Source organism: Thermobia domestica, chromosome 14 (assembly GCF_964235325.1).
Source record: "Thermobia domestica chromosome 14, izTheDome1.hap1.1, whole genome shotgun sequence".
Lineage (NCBI taxonomy): Eukaryota > Metazoa > Arthropoda > Insecta > Zygentoma > Lepismatidae > Thermobia > Thermobia domestica.
The window spans coordinates 73,541,428-73,567,463 of record NC_137467.1 but is presented as its reverse complement, the minus strand read 5'-3'; the positions used below and the strand labels follow the sequence as shown (position 1 = coordinate 73,567,463).

General features: G+C 35.8%; 1 protein-coding gene across 5 annotated transcripts in view; it reads right to left on the bottom strand.

Moving 5' to 3' along the window:
* Positions 1–26,036, bottom strand: part of LOC145669732 (ciliary microtubule associated protein 1B-like) — a 253,277-nt gene that overhangs the window by 110,290 nt on the left and 116,951 nt on the right. The window contains exons 1-2 of one of the 5 annotated variants that reach the window (XM_081738057.1): positions 6,368–6,472; positions 778–841 (exon numbers count right to left, since the gene is read on the bottom strand). The exons of 3 other annotated variants lie outside the window; for them this stretch is intronic. In XM_081738057.1, the coding sequence (XP_081594183.1) occupies positions 778–816 (39 nt within the window). In that variant the 5' untranslated portion in view covers positions 817–841; positions 6,368–6,472. Of the gene's footprint in view, positions 1–777; positions 842–6,367; positions 6,473–26,036 lie in introns of those variants that run through there. One more of the 5 variants, XM_081738058.1, reaches the window with a different exon arrangement.

The following is a 26,036-nucleotide window of genomic DNA, read 5'->3' as shown; positions in this document are numbered from 1 at the left end:
TTTAATCGGTGAGTCGACTTACAAAATATAAACAACCACTGTGTAGCCAGCTCTAATTTTGTTTAGCATTATTCACTTCGGCCCAGTGACTCTAACTATAAATGAAAAGATTCATACTGTTAATTCGAAGATTGTATCTGTTGCTCTTTGGCATTCTCCTAACGATGACACACCAATGGCGGATCTAGCCCGGGGCCTGGAGGTCTACCAATTTATTTGTGACAAAAATAATTTAAGCTATTATTTATATATTTTTGAAGAAAGTAAATAGTAAACTCATGATATACCTATCATAATCTGGGTTCTAGCTGCCTTCCCTCCATTTTTTGCCTTCGAGACCCGACACTTTGACATACACACACACACACTGCTAACAATGACATTCGTACTCTTATCATTGACGAAATTTGCTACCAGAGATGGGTATTTTTGCTAACCCTCACTCACCCTCACCCTCAATCGACTCCCTCACACTCACTCTCACCAACCCTCACCCTCAATCGACTCCCTCCCACTCACCTTCAGCCACCCAAACCCTCATCTACCAAAATGAGGGTGAGGGATACCCTCTTGATTGCAAAACTGAGTGAGGGTGCCCATCTCTGCTTGCTACGTCCATTATGATTTAGCTGCAGAGTCCGGATTCACGAATCTATCCCTCTGAGATAAGCATTCTAACATTAAGCCACTGTAGCATTTGGAGAATAACAGTTGAAAATAGGTATCTTAAATTCATTTTTTTTTCAAAGTAGCTGAACATTTTAGTTTAAAACTTACCTCGCCCTCACCCTTGGCCTCAGCTTCTTGCTCTGACATTTTGGTTGAGATGAAATTTTAAACCCTGTTAAAGAAATACCAACGCGAATGTTTAGTTAAGAAATTAATTCTTCTGTAAAATTCAACTACCTAAAATAGTCATTTCCAAATGAATGATCTGTGATGTCACAGTTCAAGGAGAGTAAACCAGACGGAGAGGGGAAGGAGCTGACAGGTAACCTGCTGTTCATAAAATACAGTAATGAGAGTCAAATAAGAGTATCGATAGCGTAGTGAGTGGTGTTTGTAACAGCCCGGAAATGTCCTTTTACGAATACTATGAATCAACTCTTTAAAACTGTCAAAATATTCGTTAAATTCTAGGATCTCGTCTATATGTTGTTCAAACATTTCAATGTATTTTCATGTTATAGAAATATGTGTTCTCCAACTAACTAAATAACTCTATGGCTTAGGGAACCTGGAGGTTCAATGCCGTGTTCAGAGAGGCTCTTCATTGACTTCTATTCTTAGCCAACTGAATCCAGTTTCTACTTTGTATTCCCATTTCTGCGAGATCCATCTTAATATTGTCCTCCCCTCTGCACCTACATCTTCCTAAAGGTCATTTTCCAATTGGATTTTCAGTTCAAACTTTGAAAGTTCCTAGTTCCTTCCAATCTAGCTCAGTGCTAAAGCATTTACCTATGGTGTGTGGAGTCCCTGGTTCCATCTCCGCCCAAGTAAGTTTGTGGCGGACAACATCGTGTCCGTGAGTTTTCTCGGGGTACTACCATTTCCTCCCACCCATTCTTCTATCATCATTCATTTACCTTAATTATGGTCTCCCTTAGCCTAAAGGGCACGATCGTTTTCATTAACTTCTCATACTTATTACTGATGTTTTAATGCATGTGCGGCGCCATGTATTATATCTATTGACAGTGATGGTGCTCTGTTCTGATTCCCATGTTGCTGTCCTTGTTTGAAGTTCGCTACCTGACGTATCTATTAAAGCAGTTCCCTATAAATATTCTAATCTAAATTAATAAATTTGAGTAACTTAATGCTCGTATTGGGTGTGTCAAAATATTTAATTTTAGTTGATATTTTCCTTTCTGTTCATGCGATGGAACACGTCTTCCGGACTTTGATTAGCAGTCAAAAATAAGAAGTTCGAAATCTGCTAAACTTCGGCTCAGCGCTTATCTGTAACCAAAACCTCTTAATATCCTGCAACGCGCAGAGGGAGCGTACAATATATTCCACGCATACTACTTGTGGATTCATGATTACTCGTACACTGCCAACACTTGATTATTCTATTTCTTAGTTCGTTCTCTCTTCTCCATTCCTCATTGTCTTTCTCTCTTTTTTATTGTCAGATTGTAAAAGCACGCTCATACTCATAAATCGGCCAGTTGGAAATGACTAAAGTAGACAAATTACAAAATATATAGAAAAGGAAAATGTATAACTACTAGGTAAGTAATTTCTTGTGCAAGTTCCACAAAATTGTCCGTTATTTATTGCTAATTGAACACCAGCTTACAGCGGATGCCAGCATTTCCTTGTAATTTAATAAGTACTTATTGCTGAATAACTGTAATTTAACGATTATATGTTAAACCTTTTACCAATAATTTGTTGTAATTTAAAAATAACACAGCACTGAATTAAGATTTATAGATTCAATAAAAAATATGCATTATTTATAGTCATATATTTTTTTCTGTTCTTTCTAGTGTTGTCCACAAGACGATGTGACGACATCGAGACAACAAGTACGTTTTCAAATTCGAGATAAGACGAGAAATTTCTCGAACGTCATAGTCAACACTAATTCAACCAAGTCTTTGATTTCAAACGTTGTTTTCGTGATATTTCATTCATATAAAAACTATACATTGATAAGGTGATTGTACGAACATAATGTATAACACTTATCAAGGTTTAAAGATATGTAAATTATTACTATAGACCGGATGTTATGTAAAATGCCTATTTTTTAATATTAAAGATATGATCAAAAGTAACGTTTTAAAGTTTATATGGTGGATTATAGTTTTGATTTAGCTAATTTTATTTTGCCTATTTCGCCCCTTACTGCCTAAATAATTGCTTTAGTGCCTAATGTTGCCTATTCTATGCATATAATGTATATAATAAAAATAACACACACACACACACACACATACATACATATATATATATATATATATATATATATATATATATATGTGTGTGTGTGTGTGTGTGGAATGCATATCAATCTTCGTTTTTATATATGCAGTAAAAGAAGATATTAACAAACAGGTATGTTTCTATATTTTTTGAACATTATCTTTGACTTTAATCTATTTTTTAATTGTATTGAGTATTTAACTTCATTATTTCCAGTTACATTTTAGTGCCTGTTTTACTGCCTATTTTTTAAATTTTAAGTGTCTATTTTCCAGGTTTTTAGTGCCTAAATATCCGGTCTCTAATCATTACCCAATGTACTCCAATAATAAATATGATTTAAGTATTGTTATATAACGCACTGTGTGGATCTCTTGTTGACGCGGAAGGATTTGGATAACTTCCAGGTAAAATTAAGAAAAAAAAATCAGGGCATAGATTTAGAAAACGAGACGAAGGAAGCTTTTACGAGAATCAGGACGAGACGAGAATTGGACAAAAATTTACGATGCAAGATGGGAAAAACTATTTCTCGTCTCATCCCGTCTCGTAGGTAACAGTAACAGTTATACTACTCAAATCATGTGACAATTATTCTGTAGAACTTAATATAGTACTGGTTTAAGGTATTATATAAGGTACGATGTTCAATAAAAATCATCCATTAATTAGGAATTAAAATGGGATGTTCAAAAATTTTGTTCAGAGCAATGAAACGGCAACTGAGTTGTCGAGTTCGATAAGTTGTTTCAAATGCACAAGTTCCAAACTACACAGACACGTTTGCTAAGTATTGCCATCTGGTGGTCAAAGAAACAAATCTTTCTGAAAATGTCGGAAATAACTAATAGATGGCAGTACTATTAATGTACAAGCAAGTCGTATTTACTGCACTGACACTAAAATCTGTGGTGTGATGAAGGGACGAAATAAAATATTTAGTAGTTTAATGTCCCATAATTATGTTTTGCAACTTAAAAATCTTATGATAAATAAAAGTTAATGCCGAAAGAATTGAAGAAATACTAAGGTTAGAGAAAGGATATCCCTTCGAAAATTTTGTTAGGGCAGGCGAAATCAAACTTTGAGCGAGGCTGTATTGGGGCACTATTTACTAAAGTACACGCACTGAAAAAAAGAGTGCTTTGAAATTACAATTTAATTTATGTTAGCTCCGTGTGGTCATTGGCGTAACTAACATTTCTGCTACACCTGAGAAGGGCAACAGTTTGAGCCTGCTGTCTAACTGTATTCTAGGGAATGTGATCCCTACTCCCTCTATTTAAGTGTATAGGGAAACACATAAAATCCAGAAGAAAACATACGAAGACGTCATTATTCAGCACAAGTTTCCACAACTTGTGATAGAATCTGGAACCCTCGATGGGAAAGGTAGGCCCCAGCGAAATGTATCAACATAAAATTAAAACAAACTGCAATTTCTATTTTCAATTCGCACGAGAGAGAAATTAAAGGTTATAGCTAACATCTAATCCATGAATCGAGATGTTCACTCTTATCCATTTAGCCTGGTCAATCATGTTTTATCTCCTATTTAGCCGACACTCCAACTTTACAATTTTTTACCATCTTCGTTTTCATCTGTCAACATCATCTCGATCATATTGCACGCAGTTTCGATCAATCACGATATAGTGATGTCAGGAACTGAAGCTACTGTGAACCAATAAAGGCAGAACTCCACGTTCTTGTGAATTTCGATATGTTCAGCAAGGATTTTCGCACGTACGAAGATGAATGTGCCACTCTTAAGAGATGCAATCTTCATTAAGGCAACAAAGACTATCCAGTTAAAAGGCAGCTAAGACTTGTGTAATAAGTAATACTTGGTTGGTTGGATTTGAGTGTAGCGTCTCTTTGTACTGAGATTGCATGAGACGAGGATCTATGGCTTAGTGTGGAATCCGAGCCACATGATCTCTCACCGGGAATTGTAATATAGTTTCTTGTGTGTTTTATGTGTTATTGTTTTTAGTGAAACTGTCCCAGTTTTCAATCAAAATTATTTTGCGTTACAATTTGAAACTATATGCTTTTTTATACGTAAATTCTTAATATCTCATATCTTTTTTCTAAACATCGTAAGGTCTTTCATTTTTCTCGTCGGAAGGTCATACATTCAACAAAAAAACTGAAGGTTCCAGTTGAGTTGATTTTAAATTTAACGTCCCGTTCAGCAGCTAGGCTATATGAGACGTGGACCTACTGATTAATGTGAAATTCGAATCACATGAGCTCGGGAATTGAACCCGAGTCTTCCACGCCAAAGGCGCGTACGCTAACCGCTTAGCCATGAAGGAGCTTGAAAGTTCCACGATGGCTGATAGTGATCTCACTGGAGGATCAGACTCCCTGGGCACCCCAAGCTACGGATATTCCGCTACCTTTCCCCCTCCCCTCCTTTACTAAACTTGTTCTATCCATCCTGTCTCTGAACGTGAAAACGCGTCCTTACGTCATACATCGCAAATCGGCCACGAGGGTATCACTGGTCTAGCCAAAAGTCTTTTCTACGTGCTTCACGACTACAAATACTATACATCTTGTGCATAAATCTGGTACCATCTGCATGTCCAGATTATGATTGTCAATAAGACAAGAGTTGAGGTTGTCTCGTCTCGAAAATGTGTCGTGAACTTGATGTCTCGTCTCGGGATTCAGTTTCTATTGAAGGTGCTCTTTCTTGTCATGAAAATTCAGCATTGTTTCGTCTTGTGGACAACCTTAGCTCTTGCTAATCTTTGGAGTAAATACTTATGATGCAATTATCTTAGCACCACAGACAGAAGAGGCCCAACAATGGGAAACAGTCGGCTAGACAACTGCCAACATTGGCCCTACGTTGTAATTGGACTCTTTGCCAATCATTTGCCAACCAAATTTAATAGCCAACGTAACCTCTACGAAAAAAAAAGTGAAACCGCGATTGGGAGTGCAAGGTCGAAACTGTTGGATAAATGATGGCAAATTGTTGGTTGGCCAACAATTACTTCTAACTACGTTTCATTTTTGCAATTCCCAATTCCCAACCAAGCTGACCATTAGCCTAGGTAGAGATTACCAACTGTGCTGCTAGATGGACTGCCAACTAAGCAGTGTTTACGTCAGGTTAACTTAACTGTATATTTCAAGGTTTAAAATAGACTTATTCTTAATCCGTTTTCAGGATTATAAGCAGTTGACAATAATTTTATTTTTCAGGGTTGGCAATCCTAGTTGCCAGGATATACAGGTAAATGTAGGGCTTTGAGAAACAGATAGTAGGTTAATCACAACTTTTTCGAACAAAAATACAAAATGCTACAATGAGAAATTCCTTGCATGACAACCATAACGACATCCCAAAGTCAGCTTAATTTCTATAGCAAAAATAATTTTTCCACTACAAGAAAATAAGTAAAATTACCTGAATTTAGAAGCCGAAATATATCATAATAGGAATTTTGGGGCCGAAAACACCTATTTTGTGGAACTTAGCAACAAAGAAACAGCTAGGTTGATATACGATACATCACAACAATGAAGCAAATGTTTTCTTTTTTTAGGCTATCATTTAATTTAAATGTGCTCATCATTTTTAGATTTCCAAACTATGCTATGGATAAGTAGAGGAAATACTATAAGACAATATGCCTGTCTGGCAACAGGTATTGAGAAAACTGATGTCTTTTTATACTTATTCAGTATCTGAAGAATAGGTTTCGTCTCTTGCCGTAATTCTGTGCTCAAACCGGAAGCAGTAGGAATCTACCTTTTCCGGTTTCAATATTGATTGCTATAGAGCAAAAACGACAGTAAATATTAGCGAGAAGCATTTTTTAAAAGAAAAAGAACAGATTCAGTTTCTTAATATAGCTATATCCTATTTCCGCCCCTGTCTCTCTACTAAAACCGAAAGTGGAAGAATCTATTACTATTTCCGATATGAGTATCTGTCGTCTTAGAGCAAAAACGGTAAGACACATTTATTGGTAAGGATTGGGCGACCGTAAAATGGGTTCCATTTCCATTCTTTCTCTTTATTCAAACCGGAGGTGATAAAAACCTACCATTTCCGGTTTAAATCTGATCACCTCAGACTAAAATCAATCATAGGCAGCGAGATGCTTTTTTTTTTTTTTAAAAAAAAATATTGCAATGACTTGTTCGGTACAGTCTAAATTATAAGTCCGCTATTTAAACCCTACACCCTTTATTACAATATATATAAAAAAAATTACAAAGTTCTTGCAAGTACTTCAAAATCTATAAAATGTATTTTCAGTGTGGAAATGATCTTTGACACTCAAGGAGGCCTCTGATTTGAAGGTTATGATTTAGTCCAGAGGGGTGTCACACGTTATTAAAGGATATCTTTGCTTATGGCAGCCTCCGGAGATAGAATATAGTTAATGATTACCCCTTTGCTCATCGCAGCCTCAGGTGTAGGAATTAAACGAAATCTCCGTAACGAATAGCGGTCTCGGGAGACAGTTTAGGTAGACTAGCGATCAGCACTAGCACTGATGGTTCTGTCCTCTTGAGATCCTCTTTTATAGTCATCTCTTGAAGGGGAGGTCCTTAAGTGGAGGTCGGCCGTCTTCGTTTTTCTTCCGCGACCTTTTCGTGTCTTCCTGGTAGCCTCCTTCCGTCGTCTGCTGCTGTTTATGTTTAAACACAATAGCATGTGCTTATAGTAAACACTAGCAGTTGCTTATGCGTGAGGGTATGGAACCTTACAATATGGATTCAGCGTTGCAGTAATACGTTTAATCTCTGTACTACGACCGGAATCAATATTGATTACCATGGAACAAAAACGGTCATAGGTAGTGGCAAACGTTTCTTACATAGATTCTGAATCAAATAAATAGATTCCACGACCCGGAGATGTACAAAAATTTACAATTAAATGGAAATATACCACACAAAAGTGTTTCGTACGAAGTTCTTGTTTTTATTTTCATCGCCTTTTAAATGATATATCAAATAAATACCTTCCTACTTAAGTTTTCGAGTGACCACCCAGTGCCCCATGATATAGTCCCCATGACAATACTCTCCATTCAATGTGCCCTATTACATTTCTCTATCTCCCTTTTAATTTCTTATTTCTATCTTCAGTCGTTTTAATTTATAAGCACTGGATGTTTTTTTTTCTGATACACCTTGTATATATATCTATTCAGTGCAAACTATTTAAAATATGTACACGACTGTTTATATTAAATTTGATTCGGTTCAGTATATCCTTTTGGTTTTCTTCAAAAACTGTATAAGAAAGAAATCCTAAGTAAACCTAGTATCTCTAGCAACCCTGTCAAGTAGCTGACGTCACTTATAAACAAGGAAATTAGCTCGCAACTTTGCCGCATTCATACATAAATCAAAAAAGTAATATGTATGCGTGTATGTTACAGCATAATTCATAAGACTACTGTGGGGGTAAGACATACCTAACACTACTAGAAGGTGAGTAGGGGAATAAGTGTAAGAGTAATTTTTTTTTTTTTTTAAAAAAACGATCGCTGAGATGAGTGGTGATACTCCTGACGACATTTAAGACTAAGTTTAGGCAAGAAGGGGCATGTCAGGCGGCCTGGAAATCGACAGAGCAATGCCAAAGGGTTAGTTATTGTTATTTATTTTACTCATTATTTGTATTGACACGTAGGCGTGGGGACGTCAATATCAAAAGTGTTGTTCTTCGTTATCTATTTCACACACTTATATTTCTAAGCATACCTTAATAATTTGTTTCATTTGGAATATACCCAGGAATTTACAAAGGATTTTTTGATTTTGAATTTTTAAGCAATTCTGCTTACTTTGGGGGTTATTACAACAAATACTAACTTTAATGGCAGAACTTTATTACGAAAAGATTATATTCTGAATAAATTTGTAGTGTTTTTTCGCCAACAAATCAGATTATTAGAAAATGGTAATACTGTAATAATATTTTAACCTCATAATGTTGTTTAATTAAACCAATCTTAATTCTTCAAAATTGCATACTATCGTTTACCAACGAGATCGCACCCATTCCTTTAGATTACCGATGATTGGCACGGAGGAAGTACTGTCGAAAGATGCAGGTGAAACAGGATCTAAAGAATTGCATCGACCTCTTCGTCCGGGATCCAGGGTGTTTCCTGTATTTGAAGTTCGCCAGTATCGACGATGTTAATGTAAGAATTTCTCTTCCTCGTAGACCACAGATTTTGCGTGGCTGCACACATGGAGGATCAGATGTTGGATTTTGAACTTCAGTTTGCTCATTTTCAAATTCTTCTTGTTCTAAATCAGTATCAAAATACGAGAAAACTCGATTTCTCCAGGAAAATTCAAATCCAAAGAGCAAAAAAATCAGTACCATATGAATATTCGACGAATTCAGTTTTTAATATCTTATTTTGTCCTGCAAATCGTGAATTGCGAAAAATATTATTTCACGAAAAAGAGTTTCTTCTATTTCACATGCGAATCTCTAAGAAGAATAGAGTGGATAATGATTCAAATAAAAAACTTTGAATCATATGTTCAGAAATAGTGATGTGAATGGGAACTCGAGGGTACTTTTAGGCGGTGGTTGCGATCGCTAACAACTCATTCCAGAAAAGCTTTGTGTGCCGTAAATGCAATGCTGCGGTAACCACAAAATGGAGTTTTGTTGTATTGGAATACACGGAAGGTTCGTCACTAGTCATGCTTGTGTCTAGTCGCGTCTTCCAATCCCTTCTGCATATTTCATTTTGTATAGGTTATATTCTCGGAATTTCCCAAAACAATAGAAATATTTATTTATTTATTTATTCATAAAAAATCTGAATAAAATTATCTTTTCAAAAGATTGAATGCAAACCTGAGAATAAAAATAGAAATTATAGGGAAAAAAACGTACGGTACACAACAAAGACGTAAACTCCCATCTCCTTCCTTGTCACACTTTGTAACGCAAGGCTAAATCCCTCACCCTTTCTGCGTTACGTAATATGTGGATGACTCCTAAAGTTCAGCACGTTAGCTACCGCTTTTGCTGGCTTCTCTTTAGAGACAAACGTGCGTGATATTTCGAGCCACTTGTTTAACATTTTGAAGTAAGATAAGCAGGATTTTTTTTTTTTGCCTATCTGATAACCATAGATGAATGTTGTATCTATCTATATGATCTGGAGAAAAAAGAGAGAAACAAGGAGTAGAAGTATTCCTCTTTGTTTCCCACTAAAACGATAAAATTGCAGAAGTCTGCCATTTAGGTCAAGTTCACTGTTTTCTGGGACTCTTGGGGCCATTCTTCCAGACTATCTTCTAAGTGGTACTATTATTGGCACATAACACTGCTGACTTCTGAGGAAGTTACGAGTTGTTGTTAACTAAAAACGTTGCAGTATACTCTCAAAAGGTATATGTCTCCTTCCGGATAATGCACCGCTCATCACTCTCAAGCAGCGTCTGTGGAAGCTGCCAGATGTAGCTATGAAATATTGCCGCACCAGCCTTATTTTCCTGATCTGGTATCAAGCGACTTCTTCCTATTCCCACAGATGAAGAATTAACTTCGAAGACGTCATTTGACAACACAGATGACGTCGTAATGAAGGTGGGACAATAGTTTTCCATTCAGTCTGCAGAATTTTACAATGACGGCTTTCCACAGGTGAGAGAAATGTGTAACTCTGCACGGAGATTATGTAGGATAGTCTTAAGAAAGGACATAAAACTCGACACTCTGTCCCTATTAGTTCATGATGATAATTAAGACTTTCTGAAACCCCTCGCAGAAAGATTTTTCAATGCATCTGAACCATTCAAGGACAGAATGTTTCACTTCATCACTGTGAAAATGATCTCCGAGGAATCTTTTAGGAGCACAAACAGGTGTGTAAATTGTGTTGTAAAAAAACGGTTTTTTTCTGTGAAGTTTTTTTTCAATAAAAACACCGTTCTTTTTCATGTTTTTTTTCAAATGTCTGTTTTTTTTCTGGCAACTAGTATTTATTGATTTATGTTGCAGATTATTGAAATAATCAACAGAACTTGATTGCTGAACTCGAAGCCCTCGTAACTTACAAATCGTTTTTTTCTTTGTACCTATACGAGCAATATTGTGTGATTATTCCTTTCGAGCCCAGGTCATTTTTGGCGTTTTCCTACATTTTCAGTTAGTGACTTATTCATTCGATTGATATGGTTAAGACCTTGTTTTTTTTTTTAGAAAATAGATGTGGCTACTTTTTTGGTTTAAGTCGCATTGCAGTGTTGCCAACGGGTGGGAAATTATTGAGGGAAATGTAGGGGTGAAAATTTACAAAACATTCCCTAACATAATTTCAATTTTTTTTGTGTCTAGCACTACTACTGCTATATGGGTTCAAGTCACCTAAAAAATCTTTGGTGTGTTGACAAGGTACAGTGAAATCCTGAAGTCACTGGCTTCCATTCAAAGAGGGAAAGAAAAAATTCTGTCATACACATGAAATTTTGACACTTTTTACGTCTCAGAAGCAAATATCAACAAATATGCCGGCACTACAGGTTCTCTAACTATCCTATTGAAACTTTTTATGGTGCGTTCTGTAGAGCAAAGAGGAAGCTTTCAGGTAGTGGTACTTTTGTTTCAATGTTGCCAGTAAGAGGGTAATAATAGAGGGGAAAAGGGAAATTTTCCGAATTTTTCACCTAAAAGCGGGAATTAATTGTTTTGGCTGGAAACACTGCCATCAGACAGACGAAAACTATCTGAAAATAAACCTTAGTACTCCAAGAATATATCCTACAAGTATCATGGCGATATATAAGAAAGTAAGCATGAAATTTTTAAAAAAATCTCATTCTACCTCAGAAATTCACCATTTTCTTACCATTTCTAGAACATGGTTTATTATAAACCTCAACTGTACTTCCCCTAATTATTTTAGTGAAACTTTTTATGGTGCGCTGTATAGGCTAAGAATGAGGCTGTTAGATATGGTACATTTGTTCGAATGTAGCCAACAAGAAGGAAATAATAGAAATAAAATGGGATTTTTTTCCAAAATTTGCCCCTAAAATCTGGAATTAAAATTTTCTGTAGCTGGCAACACTACTATCAGACACACACAAACTATCTTAAAATAAGCTTTGGTATCCCTCTAATATATCCTACAAGTATTATGGTGATATTTAAGGAACAAAGCTTCTAATTACCAAAAATATATTACGGTAAACCGAAAAAGTAGAGAAAAACTAGAAAAATCAAGGGTTAAAACCTAAATACGAATTTTTCGTGCGCCCCCTAATTAGCCTTGTCAACTGCCACAATTTATACCGCTTTCGTGACATCGGCAAATTGCCTCCTGTTTTGTTATGGCCTCTTGAATCACTGTTAATTCTCCCTGGCCCTTTTCCCAGCACTCCGATAGTAATACAGTACATTTCTGTGATTCTCCTCTTGCACCGCAACTGTTGCTCATCGGTTTGTATATACATGAATCGAATTCCAGGTTCAATAATGCACTATTTTCTTTGACCATACTTTTCACCGACAATTCGTTCTCTCGTTCTGGCTCGTTTGTATTAATCAATCACAGTTTCGGCGGGCTATAACTCGGAATTGCAACATTTCCGAAATAGGGATTCTTCTCTCGAATTGCTTTCTGTGTCCTTTTCCATTCTCCCGGTTAGTTTTACCCAAAATTTCCGATCCTAACCAGTGCTGTCGTATGAGAATCCCCTTGCGCCGCCACTATTCCTCATTGGTTTGTACATGGAAAGAATCTCCAGGTCAAATAATACACTATTTCGTTTGACCCGACCTTTCTCCGACAATTCGTCCTCTAGTTCTATTCATTTTTGTTCTATTTTGGTACATTTTCGGCGGGCTATAGCTCAGGAAAATATCAAAGGATATATATATATATATATATATATATATATATATATATATATATATATATATATATATATATATATATATATATATATATATATATATATATATATAAGGAAAAATATCAAATAAGCTGGAAATGCGCTTGGTGAAGAGAAATTTCATAATCAGACTTTGGCAACATTGGTTATAATCTGTAGGCCTATATCTGTATTTTTATTGTCCATTCCAGACAATATAAATGTATAAATGCATATATAATACTTTTTTTTAATACTCAAGATTAGATCAATGCTGTCATATTATTATCCAGAATTATTGTCTGCTCCATAAAACATACAAACGAACAAAAACAAACAGGCTTCTAACCGAAAATGTGTCAATTCATGTAGCATGCTGCAATTTTTGGAAGCAGCTGTCCACGACAGCAAACATACATGACTTAAACGTAGGCGAATTGGTGGAAGTCAAAAGAAAGAAAAAAAAAAGAAAAAGACTTATCATCATAGAATATCAGGACGCATTCGGCCATATTTGGAGCGTGAACCGCCTACGATACAGGGTGGGGTACCAGATCTGCCTCTACCTACGTGGAAAATAATCAACATTTAAATTTCGTCTGGTGATACACCTGAACAAGCCTTCAACACTGTTTTTCGCATTCTTTTTTCTAAGTCGGCAATTCAACACGAAATACACGTTACTGGCTTTTTCAAAATACTTTAATCAGAACGTTTTAAATATTCGTTATCATTGTAAGTGTCATAATGCAATCAAATTTGCTGAAATGTGATATCTAAATTTTAAAATTTCCTGTACAAAGTAATATTGTGTGTGAATTATAGTGTGACGGAGATTTAAAAAAAATGTAGATTGCTTTTATAACAGTAAATACCTAGAAACCTTCACTAAATGTTAGATTTTGTAACAATTTCGTTTGTATTTCTGTCCTGCTTGTACTTTCTCTGCAAATTTTGTTTACATTTTGTGAAAACAACATTTTCACCGCACCGAAAATTATACTAAATAATATTCTTTCTTTTATATATATATAGCCTTCAAGCTTTCCTTCCTTTCAAATTACCTTGGATTTTCTTTTTACTTTCGAGTGACGGTAGGAGAGAAAGTACGGTTATTGTGAAGAAAAAAAAATGGATTCGAGATTTTTTTAACGGATTCACACGTTTCATAGCTCCCTACAAGCTGAAGAAGCGATTTTCAACGAACTTAAAAAGTTCGTTACTGAATTTTGTATGTCTCTCTCTGTGTGTGTGTCGGTTATTTGCATTTTTTTTTTTCTTAATTTTGAGCCCTCGATTTGACAGAGCATCAAAAACTATCTGAAAGAAGTGCTGGAACTTTTCGCTTCACTCTTATCGTTTCCGAGATATTGACCAAAAAATTTCCCGTTTCGGGAGATTTAAGGAGTCATATCACGGGAACCGTAAGCCATAGAGAGATGATACTGATATTGATCAATACCTAAGAAGATGGTGAACAGTTTCGTATCAAACAGTAACCGGTGGCCACTGGCCAACTGGCCATCGTTCCCAATTTAGGATTTCGGGAAATTCAAGGGAGATTAATCTCGGGAAATGTAAGTCATAGAGAGATGATATTTTGCGAATTTTTCAATTTTGACCATGTGTCTTCCTAAAACAATATATCTTAAAACGTTTTAACAGTACTCTTAAACAAATCATGTGGGAAAAAATTAGTACTAAAAGTAATTATATATGGGTAGATATATTACAAGAATTGTTTAGTGAGCATAATAATAAAATACATAGAACAATTGATATAAAGCCTGTAGAAGTTAATAAGGAATATTAATTCGTTTAAAGTTTGTTCTGGCAATGCTCTTGGAGCATTCTCAACTGGTCTTGACTTAAATGTATTCACTCATCTAGAAGCCTTATCGTTCAGCGTATCCTCATCAAATTTTAAACTTAAGGCTTTCATAAGATTCTCCAGAAAGGGGTATCGAATTTTTTTTTCTACCCCTAAAACTAATGGTAGTTTACTGAAGGGTGAAGACAAAAGAATAGCCATTTTCTTGAAAACGACTCTTAACGATTTTGTTTATATTCCATACATTAATATTTCATTAGCAACCCCATAGTGTGGTATAAGTAGTTTCTCTGAAAAAAATACAGAAGGGGTAGTTTTTTAATTGGGAATGAATGTTTCTTGGACGATTTTCTTGAGAAAAACTCAGATAATTTTGTGCATATTTCATAAAAAATAATTTATTAATTACTTTATAATGTGCCATAACTCATTTGCTCTGAAGAAATCTACAAAGAGTAATTTAGTTTTGGCACTGAGTTTTTCTGTTGATTTTCTCTGTCAAAAATAAGAAAATTCAACCCAATTCGTGTGTTTCTGCATATACATAATGTGATAACCAAAAGTTTTCGAGTGACTCTAGTGAAAAAAATATTAGAGTTTGAAGCAATATATATATTTGCTTTGAAGCTTCCCAATTATACATATTGCTTAAGGTCAAAAGGTAAGGTGGCTCAGTGGTAGAGTGCTTACCTCTGGTGCATGGCGTCCTTGATTCAATCCACGGGCCAGTAAGTTTGTGGTGGACAACATCGTGTCCGTGGGTTTTCTCGGATACTCCCGTTTGCTTCTACATTCTCATTCTACCAATTTTCCATTATCATTCACTTGCTATAATCATCGCCATGATTGTACCCTTAGTCTCTAAAGGGCATAATCATAGGACGTTAAACTGGAAGATTTACATCGCTTACGATTGAGAGAGAATAGGTTTATTCAGGTCAGAATCCACGGGGGCTAGGGGGGCGAGCCCCCCTAAATTTTTACTGGCCCCCTAAAATTTTCAAGGTAGACTTGCAAATGAACTATAATATGGTGATGAACTATATTATGGTTGGATCGGCCCCCCTAACTTCTACCGCCCCCCCTACATTTTTGGGGTGGCTACGGGCCTGGATTTATTACAGAGATATAAATCACATATCTTTCCTAGAAATTAGCGGATTTTCATGAAACATCACATGTATTTTGACTCTGAAGAGCGTTTTCCACGTTTATTTCAAATATTCTATGTACTATTTCACGGACATGTTAACTATGAAGAACAAATTCCAATGGCAGCAACAAATTAAGCAAATGTAAGTGCACTGAACCAATAATCGCTTAATTTTATAAGTAAATTGTGATTTTGTTGTATAAATAGTAAACATAATCTTTGTTTATAGCTTTTCGTATTAGAAAGCATAGAGATAGGTAATACTTGAGTAACCATAGTCTTACTGTTTCAGTTCTGCTGTGCCTAGATCTTTTTGATAATAGAACGCTAATAATCGGTTGTCCGTTGTTCTGCAGTTTTCAATTTGCGCCAAATCATATTGGTTAAATTTAATATTGATCAGACTTATATTTATTTGCATTCTTGAGCGCTATAATATAAACTCTTGATAATGCAATAGATAGTTACACGCAAACTTCTAGCCTAACATTCCGTACGAAACTATATGGGACATTATTACACATATTGACATGGAATCAAGATCTTATGACGAGAAAGGAAAACTTATCACAACGCAAGTCCGTTAGTATTACTTTCTCTACTTACTCTGCCTTTGTTTAAATTGAAAAGTGAATTTCTAAGAAATATTTTAAAAATGGATGTGAACTTGAATTTTGAAAATGAAATCTTTGAGTTTTACGTCCTACGCTTATGCCGGCTAGGCTAAAAGAGACAGTTATGATGAGAAATGAATAAAATGGTAGAATGAAGAAAGTATGAGGAAACGGGAGAACTTCGAAAAAACCCACGCACATGGTGTTTGTCCACCAAAAGTACACTTGGCGCGAGTTGGGATCGAAATAGGGACCCCATGCATCAGAGATGAACGCTCTACCACGGGGCCGTCGCGGCCCGAACTTGTTTAACATCCCTTTCAGCAGCGAGGCTATATGAGACGGATAACGTGGAATCCGAACCACAAGAGCTTCCGTCGGAAATCGAACCCGGGTCTCCCACGTCAAAGGCGCGTACGCTAACTATTTTAAAAATGAGTAGCAAAACTTTATCAGAAATTTAAACTTAACATTTCGGGAGTTAATTGGTAATGAACGAGAGTTATTTTGAAAAGAGCCATTTTAGTAGTGGTTTAGCCGGCTTTTTTGAATCGATGGGTTTTTTCACATAAAAAGCCGGGTTTTTTTTGGGAAAAAAACGAGAATTTTGGAAATTTTGGCTTTTTTCATTTTCATGATTTTTCTATCCAAATAGCTTTCTTATAGTATATTCTATATTTAGATAAGAATTCCATGACCTAAATGCCATATTTAGCTCTGTAATTCACCATCAAGATGGATGGAGCACATGTTTTACGAATTAAAGCTAACATGAAGAATGTAGTATTTGAGGGCAATTTTACAGGCTATTTAACTTTATTTTAACTTTTGAGTTATCGACATCTTTTTTCTTCTCTAGATCGTTTTAGTCTGCCATCCGTGCTTCATTTCTAAGAGCTTAGTACTCTAGCTTCTAGCACAAAAGTTAAACTTACGTTTTTCTATATATCCGTCAAAGCATACGTTTTTCAATATGTCCGTCAAACCGTACTTCCACATTTCTGTTATGCTGTAGTTGTGCAATGATTTAGCAGTAATTTTCCGAATACAACCTTGAATACCAATTTATACAAATAATCAGTAGCGGATTTAGAAAAGTACTTTGGGAGGGGTTTCTCTGATTGTTTCGTTTTCTAAAATGTCCTAATTTTATTTGGGAAGTGCTTGAAGTTTATGAGTACAGACATAACTAATATTTCGTTTCGTTTATATATGTTTAGCAATAATCTTCCGGATACAACCTTGAAGATCATTTTATACTGAGAATCCGTGGCGAATTTAGAAAAGTATTTTGGGAGGGGTTTTCTTACTACTAATGTTTAATTTTTCTAAACACTCGTAATTTTTATTTCACGGGAGCTTAAAGTTTATGAGTAAAGGCATAACTAATAGATATTTTGTTAGACATTCCACAACTTTGGAGAACCGGCTTCAGTCCGAAAGACCGACCCCCTAACCTTCGCAAAACCGTCATTGCTGGTAATTAGTAATAATAACGATTTAAAAACAATGAGAAAGGAAGTCGGCCAACTCCTACACTCCTAGTCAGCCAGTACACGCACTATTTCTACATTCACAGATGGAATGAAGGAAAGCTTGGTCAGAATGGTCGAGTGCTGGGTTGAATCCCGGTCTTCCCAATAGAAGCGCAAAAGCCAACCACTCAGTCATGTGTGTTGTGCAGTTGTATTTAGCTTAACTTAAACATTAATTTACCACTCGTCAGTACGCTGCCAGAATAGTAAATCCATTGAAATTCTACAGTTAAGTTTTTTATAACCACCATCGAGGGTGCCCATCAGGCAAGGGGGCGCTCGCCCCCTAGAAGAAAATGTACTTCAGAATATCGAAAATCCAATAGAATCTTTACATTAGTTACAGCAAAATTTGAAACTATTTTTGAAACGTCGCTTATACTTGCCCCCCCTTGGAAACCACAACATGGGCACCCTTGACCACCATCACGGTTTACCCAGTCCTCAAGTTTTCTGAATTTTTAACAAGAGGGATTCAACATATCATTACGGAACTCCCCCCCCCCCCCCAAAAAGGACTACGGAATATATTTAAAATTGTATCATATAAATTTAAGTATTTTTCTTATGTTTTATTTTGTTTCAAAAAGAGGGTATGGAATATTTTGAAGTAAAAATACTACATACAATTTTGCTAATTATTTGTATATTTTTTTAAAAGAAGTTTTTACTTTTAGGGTTGGCTCGTTTACACCAGCTGTTTTTTTTTAAATAACTGGTTTAAACCAAAAAAATAAAAAGAACAAAAATGCGAATCGTGTGAACTTCATGGTGACATTTCCACATTTCAAACCATTTGCATTAGTCGTATTTCCTTTTCACCTTTTAATCAAGGTGTCCCATTCAATTCTCGGTCGAACCACAACCCTTCTTTCATGTGTAAACCAAGTAGCGGTTCGGATGTCACTTTAAGCGAAAGTCTTCTCCTTGACAACCTCGGTATTACGTAAGGATGTTAAGCCTAAACATACGAAACGAAACCAAATTATATAATTCTGCATGCCTGTTGTTTTATAAAGAAGCCAAGGTTGCTTAAATATATTGATTGAAATTGGTAAAATTTATCGATTGCCTACGTAGCTTCCAACATTAGCTTGAATTGGATTTTCAATGATATCTACACACTAAATTTGTAATTTAATACCTCAATTTAGCGCACTGATTATAATACGTTGACCTTTAAATTTTACATGGAAAGCAATAACAGGATTTTCCCGTTATTGTTTTACATTTAAAATAATGACGGGATTTTCCCGATGGCTAGGGCGGGAGTTTCTCAATTTAAGAAATTTACTGACCGGACTTCTTTAAGCTTATAGAACCTCCTCCAGCATAACCCCGTTGTTGCATAATAACACCAAGGCGAAACAAACTTATTTCTGTGAATATGTAATATAAATACATAAAGCAAAATATCTAAATCAAAAAACCTGGTTTAAAACCCAAAAAAGCCTGGTTTAAACTGCCCCCCAAAAACAGGTTTTTGGCATTTTCAGAAACAACCATGGTTCTTGCCAACTCTGCTTACTTTTGTATATAGGAGGTTATTTTTTTTTTTATTATATACATTAGTTAATCCTTTGGAATTCATAATGTAGAAATGTTGAAGTAAAATTGTTTAAAATATCTTTTCGAAATTCATGGTTTATTTTCGAGGTTTTATATTATTATCAACATCAACCACTAATTAAATGACTTTTTGTGTTATAGAGAAGCGAAACAAAGTCTGCTTTATCAATTTAAAGCAGAATTTTGAAAAAAGTCCAAAATTTCCCAAGCAAAAAAGCGAAGCAGAAAAAACCGAGTTTTTTTTTTCAAAAAAAGCCGGTTTCTTTTCCGAGCCCTTGCATCTCTACTTTTCACACTATGAAATCACACCCAATTGCATAAGAGCTTTTGTTTACGTTGAGAAATGAATCTTGGTGAAGAAACTTCGCACAGACACACTAAATATCCTTCATTGATTGAGCATAGGCAAAATGGGAATACCTGTTCCGACTACAGATAAGATAACATGAAGACAATGAGATAAACTATTACTTAGGTCAGTAGGTAATACGGGAATATGCGAAACAGGAATGAACCGTATAATGTAGTGAGAGTAATTTTTCAGGAAAATATATCCAGAAGAGGTACTTTACTCTAGAGTGTGTGTGTGTGTGTGTGTGTGTGTTTTCAGGACGATTTCTTTTTTCAAAAACGACTCAGGATAGTTTATTCATATTTCATAAATAAATAATTCGTACTCTTACAACATGACATAAGTTAATTCTCGTGAAAAAGCCACAAGATGCAGTTTACTTTGTCCGAGTGAATTTTCGTTCGGACAAAGTTTTCTGAAAATATCTATTTTGATTGTATTTCATAAATAAATATTTTCCTTAATTATCATACTACAGCATGGCATACTTCAATCTAAGACAGGTATTCTCGATGTGTCTCACAGTCCCATAGGGTGTGTCGCAAAATGTTAAAATTTAGAACTCATTAAAATTTCTAATAATTAGTTAATATCAATTTTGAGATAGACTGTGCCAGTCAACCCGTCTAGCAGCAGCAACAACGCTCAGTACTACATATTGATTCACTCCTACTTTATAGAAAATTATAGTCTTATACTACATACTACAGTGTGTTTGAAAAAGAACTCCCTAGTTTTAATGTGTCCTAGAATCTGCACAAAGTGATATACACTATTCTAGTTTGTGGTGTTTGATTCATCAACTCTGCAAGTTTGGCTCCCCTGCAGTGGCAGGTCTGCTTGACCTTGAGACGGCACCAGTGCTGTTTTATCCCTCTGTTTCCTCAGTTCAGTCCAGGCAGGCGTACAGTGCAGAGTAACCTTGGCCACCACGAAGCCCAGACTTAACCCCACTGGACTTTTTTATTTTGGGGTCGCATAAAAAATGTTGTGTACAATGAAAAGATCAGAGACATCAATCATTTACGGGAAAGAATCGTCGCGGCGGTTGGGACAGTTACACCTGAAATGTTGGTGAATACGTAACGAGAAGTGGAATATCGTCTCGCCACGCAGGGCCACAAATGGATCCCACGTTGAAGCCTACCAACAAGTTGAAGTCTATGAACAAAACTTGAAGGAATTCTCTTTCATGATATGTACTCGTTGATGTAAGTTTTCATTAATTTCTCAATTAAATTTATACTTAAAACTAGGAACTTCTTTTTCAAACACCCTGTATATATAATAAACCAAGTAAGTGTGTCGTCAGTCATAAAAGGTTGAGAACCAGTGATCTAAGGAATAGTAGCGAGAAGGTCCAATATAGTGGCTCGACGTCCAGGATGGGCTGCTGGGGGGCCGGTGAAAGGAAAGGCGGTGGAAAAGCCTTTCTTCTTCACCGTGCATCACATATTTTTCACAACTATTCCTTAAACTTTCTTCCTCTACTTCCTTTCTTCTAGTTATTTATTCAGAGTCCGCAATAAGATAGATTGAACAGCGAATACATCACTCCTACTTCCTAGTTTCTTCTGATAAGATAGGAATGAAATAAAGTAGGTGAGAGGCGACAAACCTATTGAATCCACTTCTATTAGTTCTGTGCTTCATCATTTCTTTTCCTATTCTCCTAAGTTGTACTACTTTTAATACTACGTTTAGAAATATCACATACACTACGTTTAAAAAATTCTAAATCGATAATTTTAACGAACTTCCTCTAAAGCAGTGGCTTTCAACCTTATCGAGCCTAATGCCCTCTTGGGTGAATCCGACGGTCTTGGGGGTTCCCGTCACCTTAACTCAATCCTCCTATGCCCATGGCCGACCGTAAGACTACGACGAAATAGTCTATGAATCAGCAAAAGGCTTCAATTCTTAAAATTTGCCTTGAAGAACATGCGAAGGGAAAGAAAATGTGGTTCCTTTAAAGTGTCTTAGATTACTCATCTTTCCCTCACATTTCCGTTATATCCCTTCCATCAAGTGCCCCCCAATCGCTGCATTTAAAAACGAGAACGCTCCCTGGGGATCACCCACGTTGAACATCACTGCTTTTGTGCCCTTCCCCATCCTCGACCTTACCTGCTTCTCCTCAGCTTTCTCTTTTCTTCTTTCAATGTTCAAAGTATATTATTTAACCAGATGAGAAATCAGACTAATTGTTCCATGCTCGTATTTTCTACTATGTCAGCGGAATCTTAGTCGAAGAAATCGATTTTCTGAAATATTGCAGGCAGTATGTGCGTCACTGTCAAGAGTATGTGAATCATAGTTAAGAGAATGCTAGAAGTATGTGAGTCACTATTAGGGATGTGAGTCAGTGTTAGAAGTTTTTAGGATTTAAATTTCTGGAATTTTGGCACCTATGGCCATTTAGCCCGTCCATATGAGAGATGACGTCTCTCGGTGAGCCCACTATCCGGGGAAACGGAAGGAAGGAAGCGGCCTAAGACCTATAAGTGAGGTACCACCCCGGCATTTGCCTGGTGTGAATGAGGAAAACCCAGGAAAACCTCATTCAGGATGGCTGGCCTGAAAAACCTTTTAACACTTTTTCGACCGAATGCCACCACCGGTAATCGAACCCGGGACTGCTAGCACGGAAGGCGAGAGAGCGTTAGAAGTATGTAAATCACTGTTAGGAATATGAGTTATTGTTGTTAGAAGAACGTGAATCTCTGTTAGAAGTGCATGAGTCATTGTTGTTAGAAGTATGTGAGTCATTGCTAGAAGTACGTGAGTCACAGTTAGAAGTACATGAGTCATTTGTTAGAAATATATGAGTCACTGCTAGAAGTATGTGAGTCACAGTTAGAAGTATTAATATGTGAGTCACAATTAGAAGTACGTCAGTCACTGTTAGAAGTATGCCATTGGTAGAGCATGTGAGTCACATTTAGAAATACGCGAGTCACTGTTAGAAGTATGTGAGTCACTATTAGGAGTGTGTGAGCCACTATTAAAAGTATATGACTCATTGTTAGAGATATATGAGTCACTATTAGGAGAGTGTTACTATTGGGAGTGTGTGTCATCAGTAGAAGAAGACAAACAATAATATGTACAGTCTGCTACTTAAGAATGTACTGTATTTTTTTAAACAATTGTACAATGCATAAATAAATAAAGAACGTTTTCCAACATACGTAAATAAATAAAATCCGTCGATTATAGGCAACGAGCAACATAACTTGTAGCGAAATAAAAATTAGTTTTTCTCGAAAACTACTCATGTGAACTTAGCTCCAAGTATGTCACTCTGTTAAGCTCGGTGTCATTAATCGATTGATCCATGTCTTTAGACAATATTATAGTTACATAAATATTAAGGTTTGTGAATTAATCATAATTGTGGGTAATACCTCAATATCAATTTCATTTTAATAGATGGCGTGGTTGCTGTACAAGCATCAATTTTTAAGTTTCGAGAAGAAAGAAGTTCCCTTCGATGCTACGCATGAGGATTTATGAAAAATGAAATGAAATTTTTCAGTTTAACGTCCCACGTTTTTAAGCTAAGAGAGATAGATAATTAAGGGGCGTGAATGATGATGGAAGGACTGATAGAATGATCATGTAAGAGAAAACGGAAGTACCCCGAAAAAGCCCACGAACACGATGTTGTCCACTACAAATTTACTTATCCGGGATCAAACCAAGGACCCCACGCACTAGAGGTAAAAGCTCTACCACTTCTTTAAAAACTTCCTGACTCTTACATTGTTAGCCTATTTTCTCTTTCTCTCAGTGTTCAGGACTACAGTACAACCTCGTTTATCTGGTGCTCGTTGATCCGGATCTCTGGGTAATCGGGAACAGATTTGTAGACTTTTATTTTTTTTAATGTGTTAATATTGATAGTAATTTTTAACTATGGTAGCAAGAACGTAACTATAAGTACGCCAAACATTTGCTTTTTATTTTGATTAAATGTACAGTTCCTGCATAGATTGTATATACAATAAATTATGGTAATATTGTTCATAAAATGCTTTTTGTCGAGTTTAAGAAAGCTCCTTAGTACTTCATTCAAATGCCACACTCGTTTGGAACAGAAGACAATGGACTAATTCTTTGTTAAGAAATGATATGCAAAGTTATCGTAATAAACGGTAAGTCTACTTCTTTAGGGATTTATTTTGCTTATTATCCATATCATCCGGATTTTCGATTTTCCGGATTGCCTTTGGTCTCAGTTAGGTCGGATAGACGAGGTTGTACTGTACTAGATTTGTCAGGGACACGAACACAGGAACATCGAGGACAGTTAAAATTCCAAAAGCTTTCCCACCGGAAATCATACCCGGACCACGTACATCAAAGGCACACGCAGTAACCACTAGACCAGCGGGGAGGGCAATACAACTGAGCCACCGTGCTCCCTCCCTCACATGAGGATTTACAATCATCGATATCATAATTTAGCTCAATGAGATCTTTAGAATGATGTCCCATCTTTGCACGTACTTCTTTATATATATATATATATATATATATATATATATATATATATATATATATATATATATATATATATATATATATATATATATACTGATAATATTGTAGATTTTCCTATGCTTATATTACTCTGCACAAAGTCACCAGATACTATATAGAATACATTTATAATACATGAAATAATATACTCCATATATGTAGAAGGAGGCAAGACATCTTGTAATACGCTTTATTATGCAACAGAACGAAATTGCCTATTAACATTTTATTGTACATAATTGCGTAACGTGTCTTTTATTACTCTTGCATTTATGAAGCAATATATAGTCTCGGTTTGTTTTTCATCTCTCCCTGTGTATGCAAGAAAAGATCTAAAACAATTCTTATATGCAGTTGCAGTATTCATTCTTAGCAAGTGGAAACTAGTTACGTATATCAAAAACGCTAAATATACTTCTTATGGTAGACTATTATGGATTGCACATTGAATGTTGATAAGAATACAAAGTACTTTGCTGAAATGTGACCTTTTTGAGGGTCATTTACATTGACCAATAGTTGTTTATGTTCGTGTGGGAGGTCACAATTTGTCCTGTCAATGATGATTAACTGGTCAAGTCAGGAATGGTCATGTATTTCTTTCTCTGAAACAAAATCAACTTAGCACGTTTTCAGCCTCCATACTTACATAAATCCACGGCACACGCACCAGAAATGTCGGATTAAATTTTGCATATAGCCTGTCAAAGCATTATCATACCAAGTATGATATTGGATGTTAAAAGGTCATCGAAATAGATGACAAGTATATCGAAAGACCTGTCAAAATGACAGTTTTTAATTTAATTTTAGTTTCCAATTATGTCAAACGTAGGCGTAAAGTACCTGTAGATAGAAACCGAAACTTGATACAGTTTACATAGCAATTTCCTCATTTAAGTAGTGCCTCTCAGGAATACTATAAAGCCAAGTATACGCAATTATACAACATTCAGGAGGAGTGGGGTTTTCAAACCTATTTAATTTAGCTAACTTCCAAAGTTAGGTATAAAAGAGTTTTCTCTAGAGTTGTTCAGGGTAACGAAACAGAATGTTTTATACCTAATTAAACGTGCTAATACAGTGTGTTTCTTGAAAGAAAAAGCGAAATACATTGCAATATATCAGTTGTGTTCAGAAAACAGTTAACTACAATATACTTCGGTGTGTTTTCGGAAGAGAACGAAAATACATTTTGACAAACTTATTTGCAAACGTCGTTAGTACAACATCATTACAAACTGCGAACAATGTTGAACAACTATGAAATGATAACTCGAGGGAACCACGTACAACGGTTTTGCTACAAAACCCATTTTCCTATTCTCTGTAATTTCGCGTCCACTTCCATGTTGATTTCGGTTCCAGAACCAGAACTCATTTGCTCGAAGTCCGAAACCTAATGATGCCCACAAGATGAGATGAGATATAAGATTTCGTTTCTATTTTCGGAGTTTTTCTCGTGTTGTTTTGTTAATTTATTAGTCCGGGGAGAAGCTGATGAACCATGATTTTATATATATATATATATATATATATATATATATATATATATATATATATATAAGGTTTTTCAGCTGATCTTATATGATTTTAGGGTGCTCAT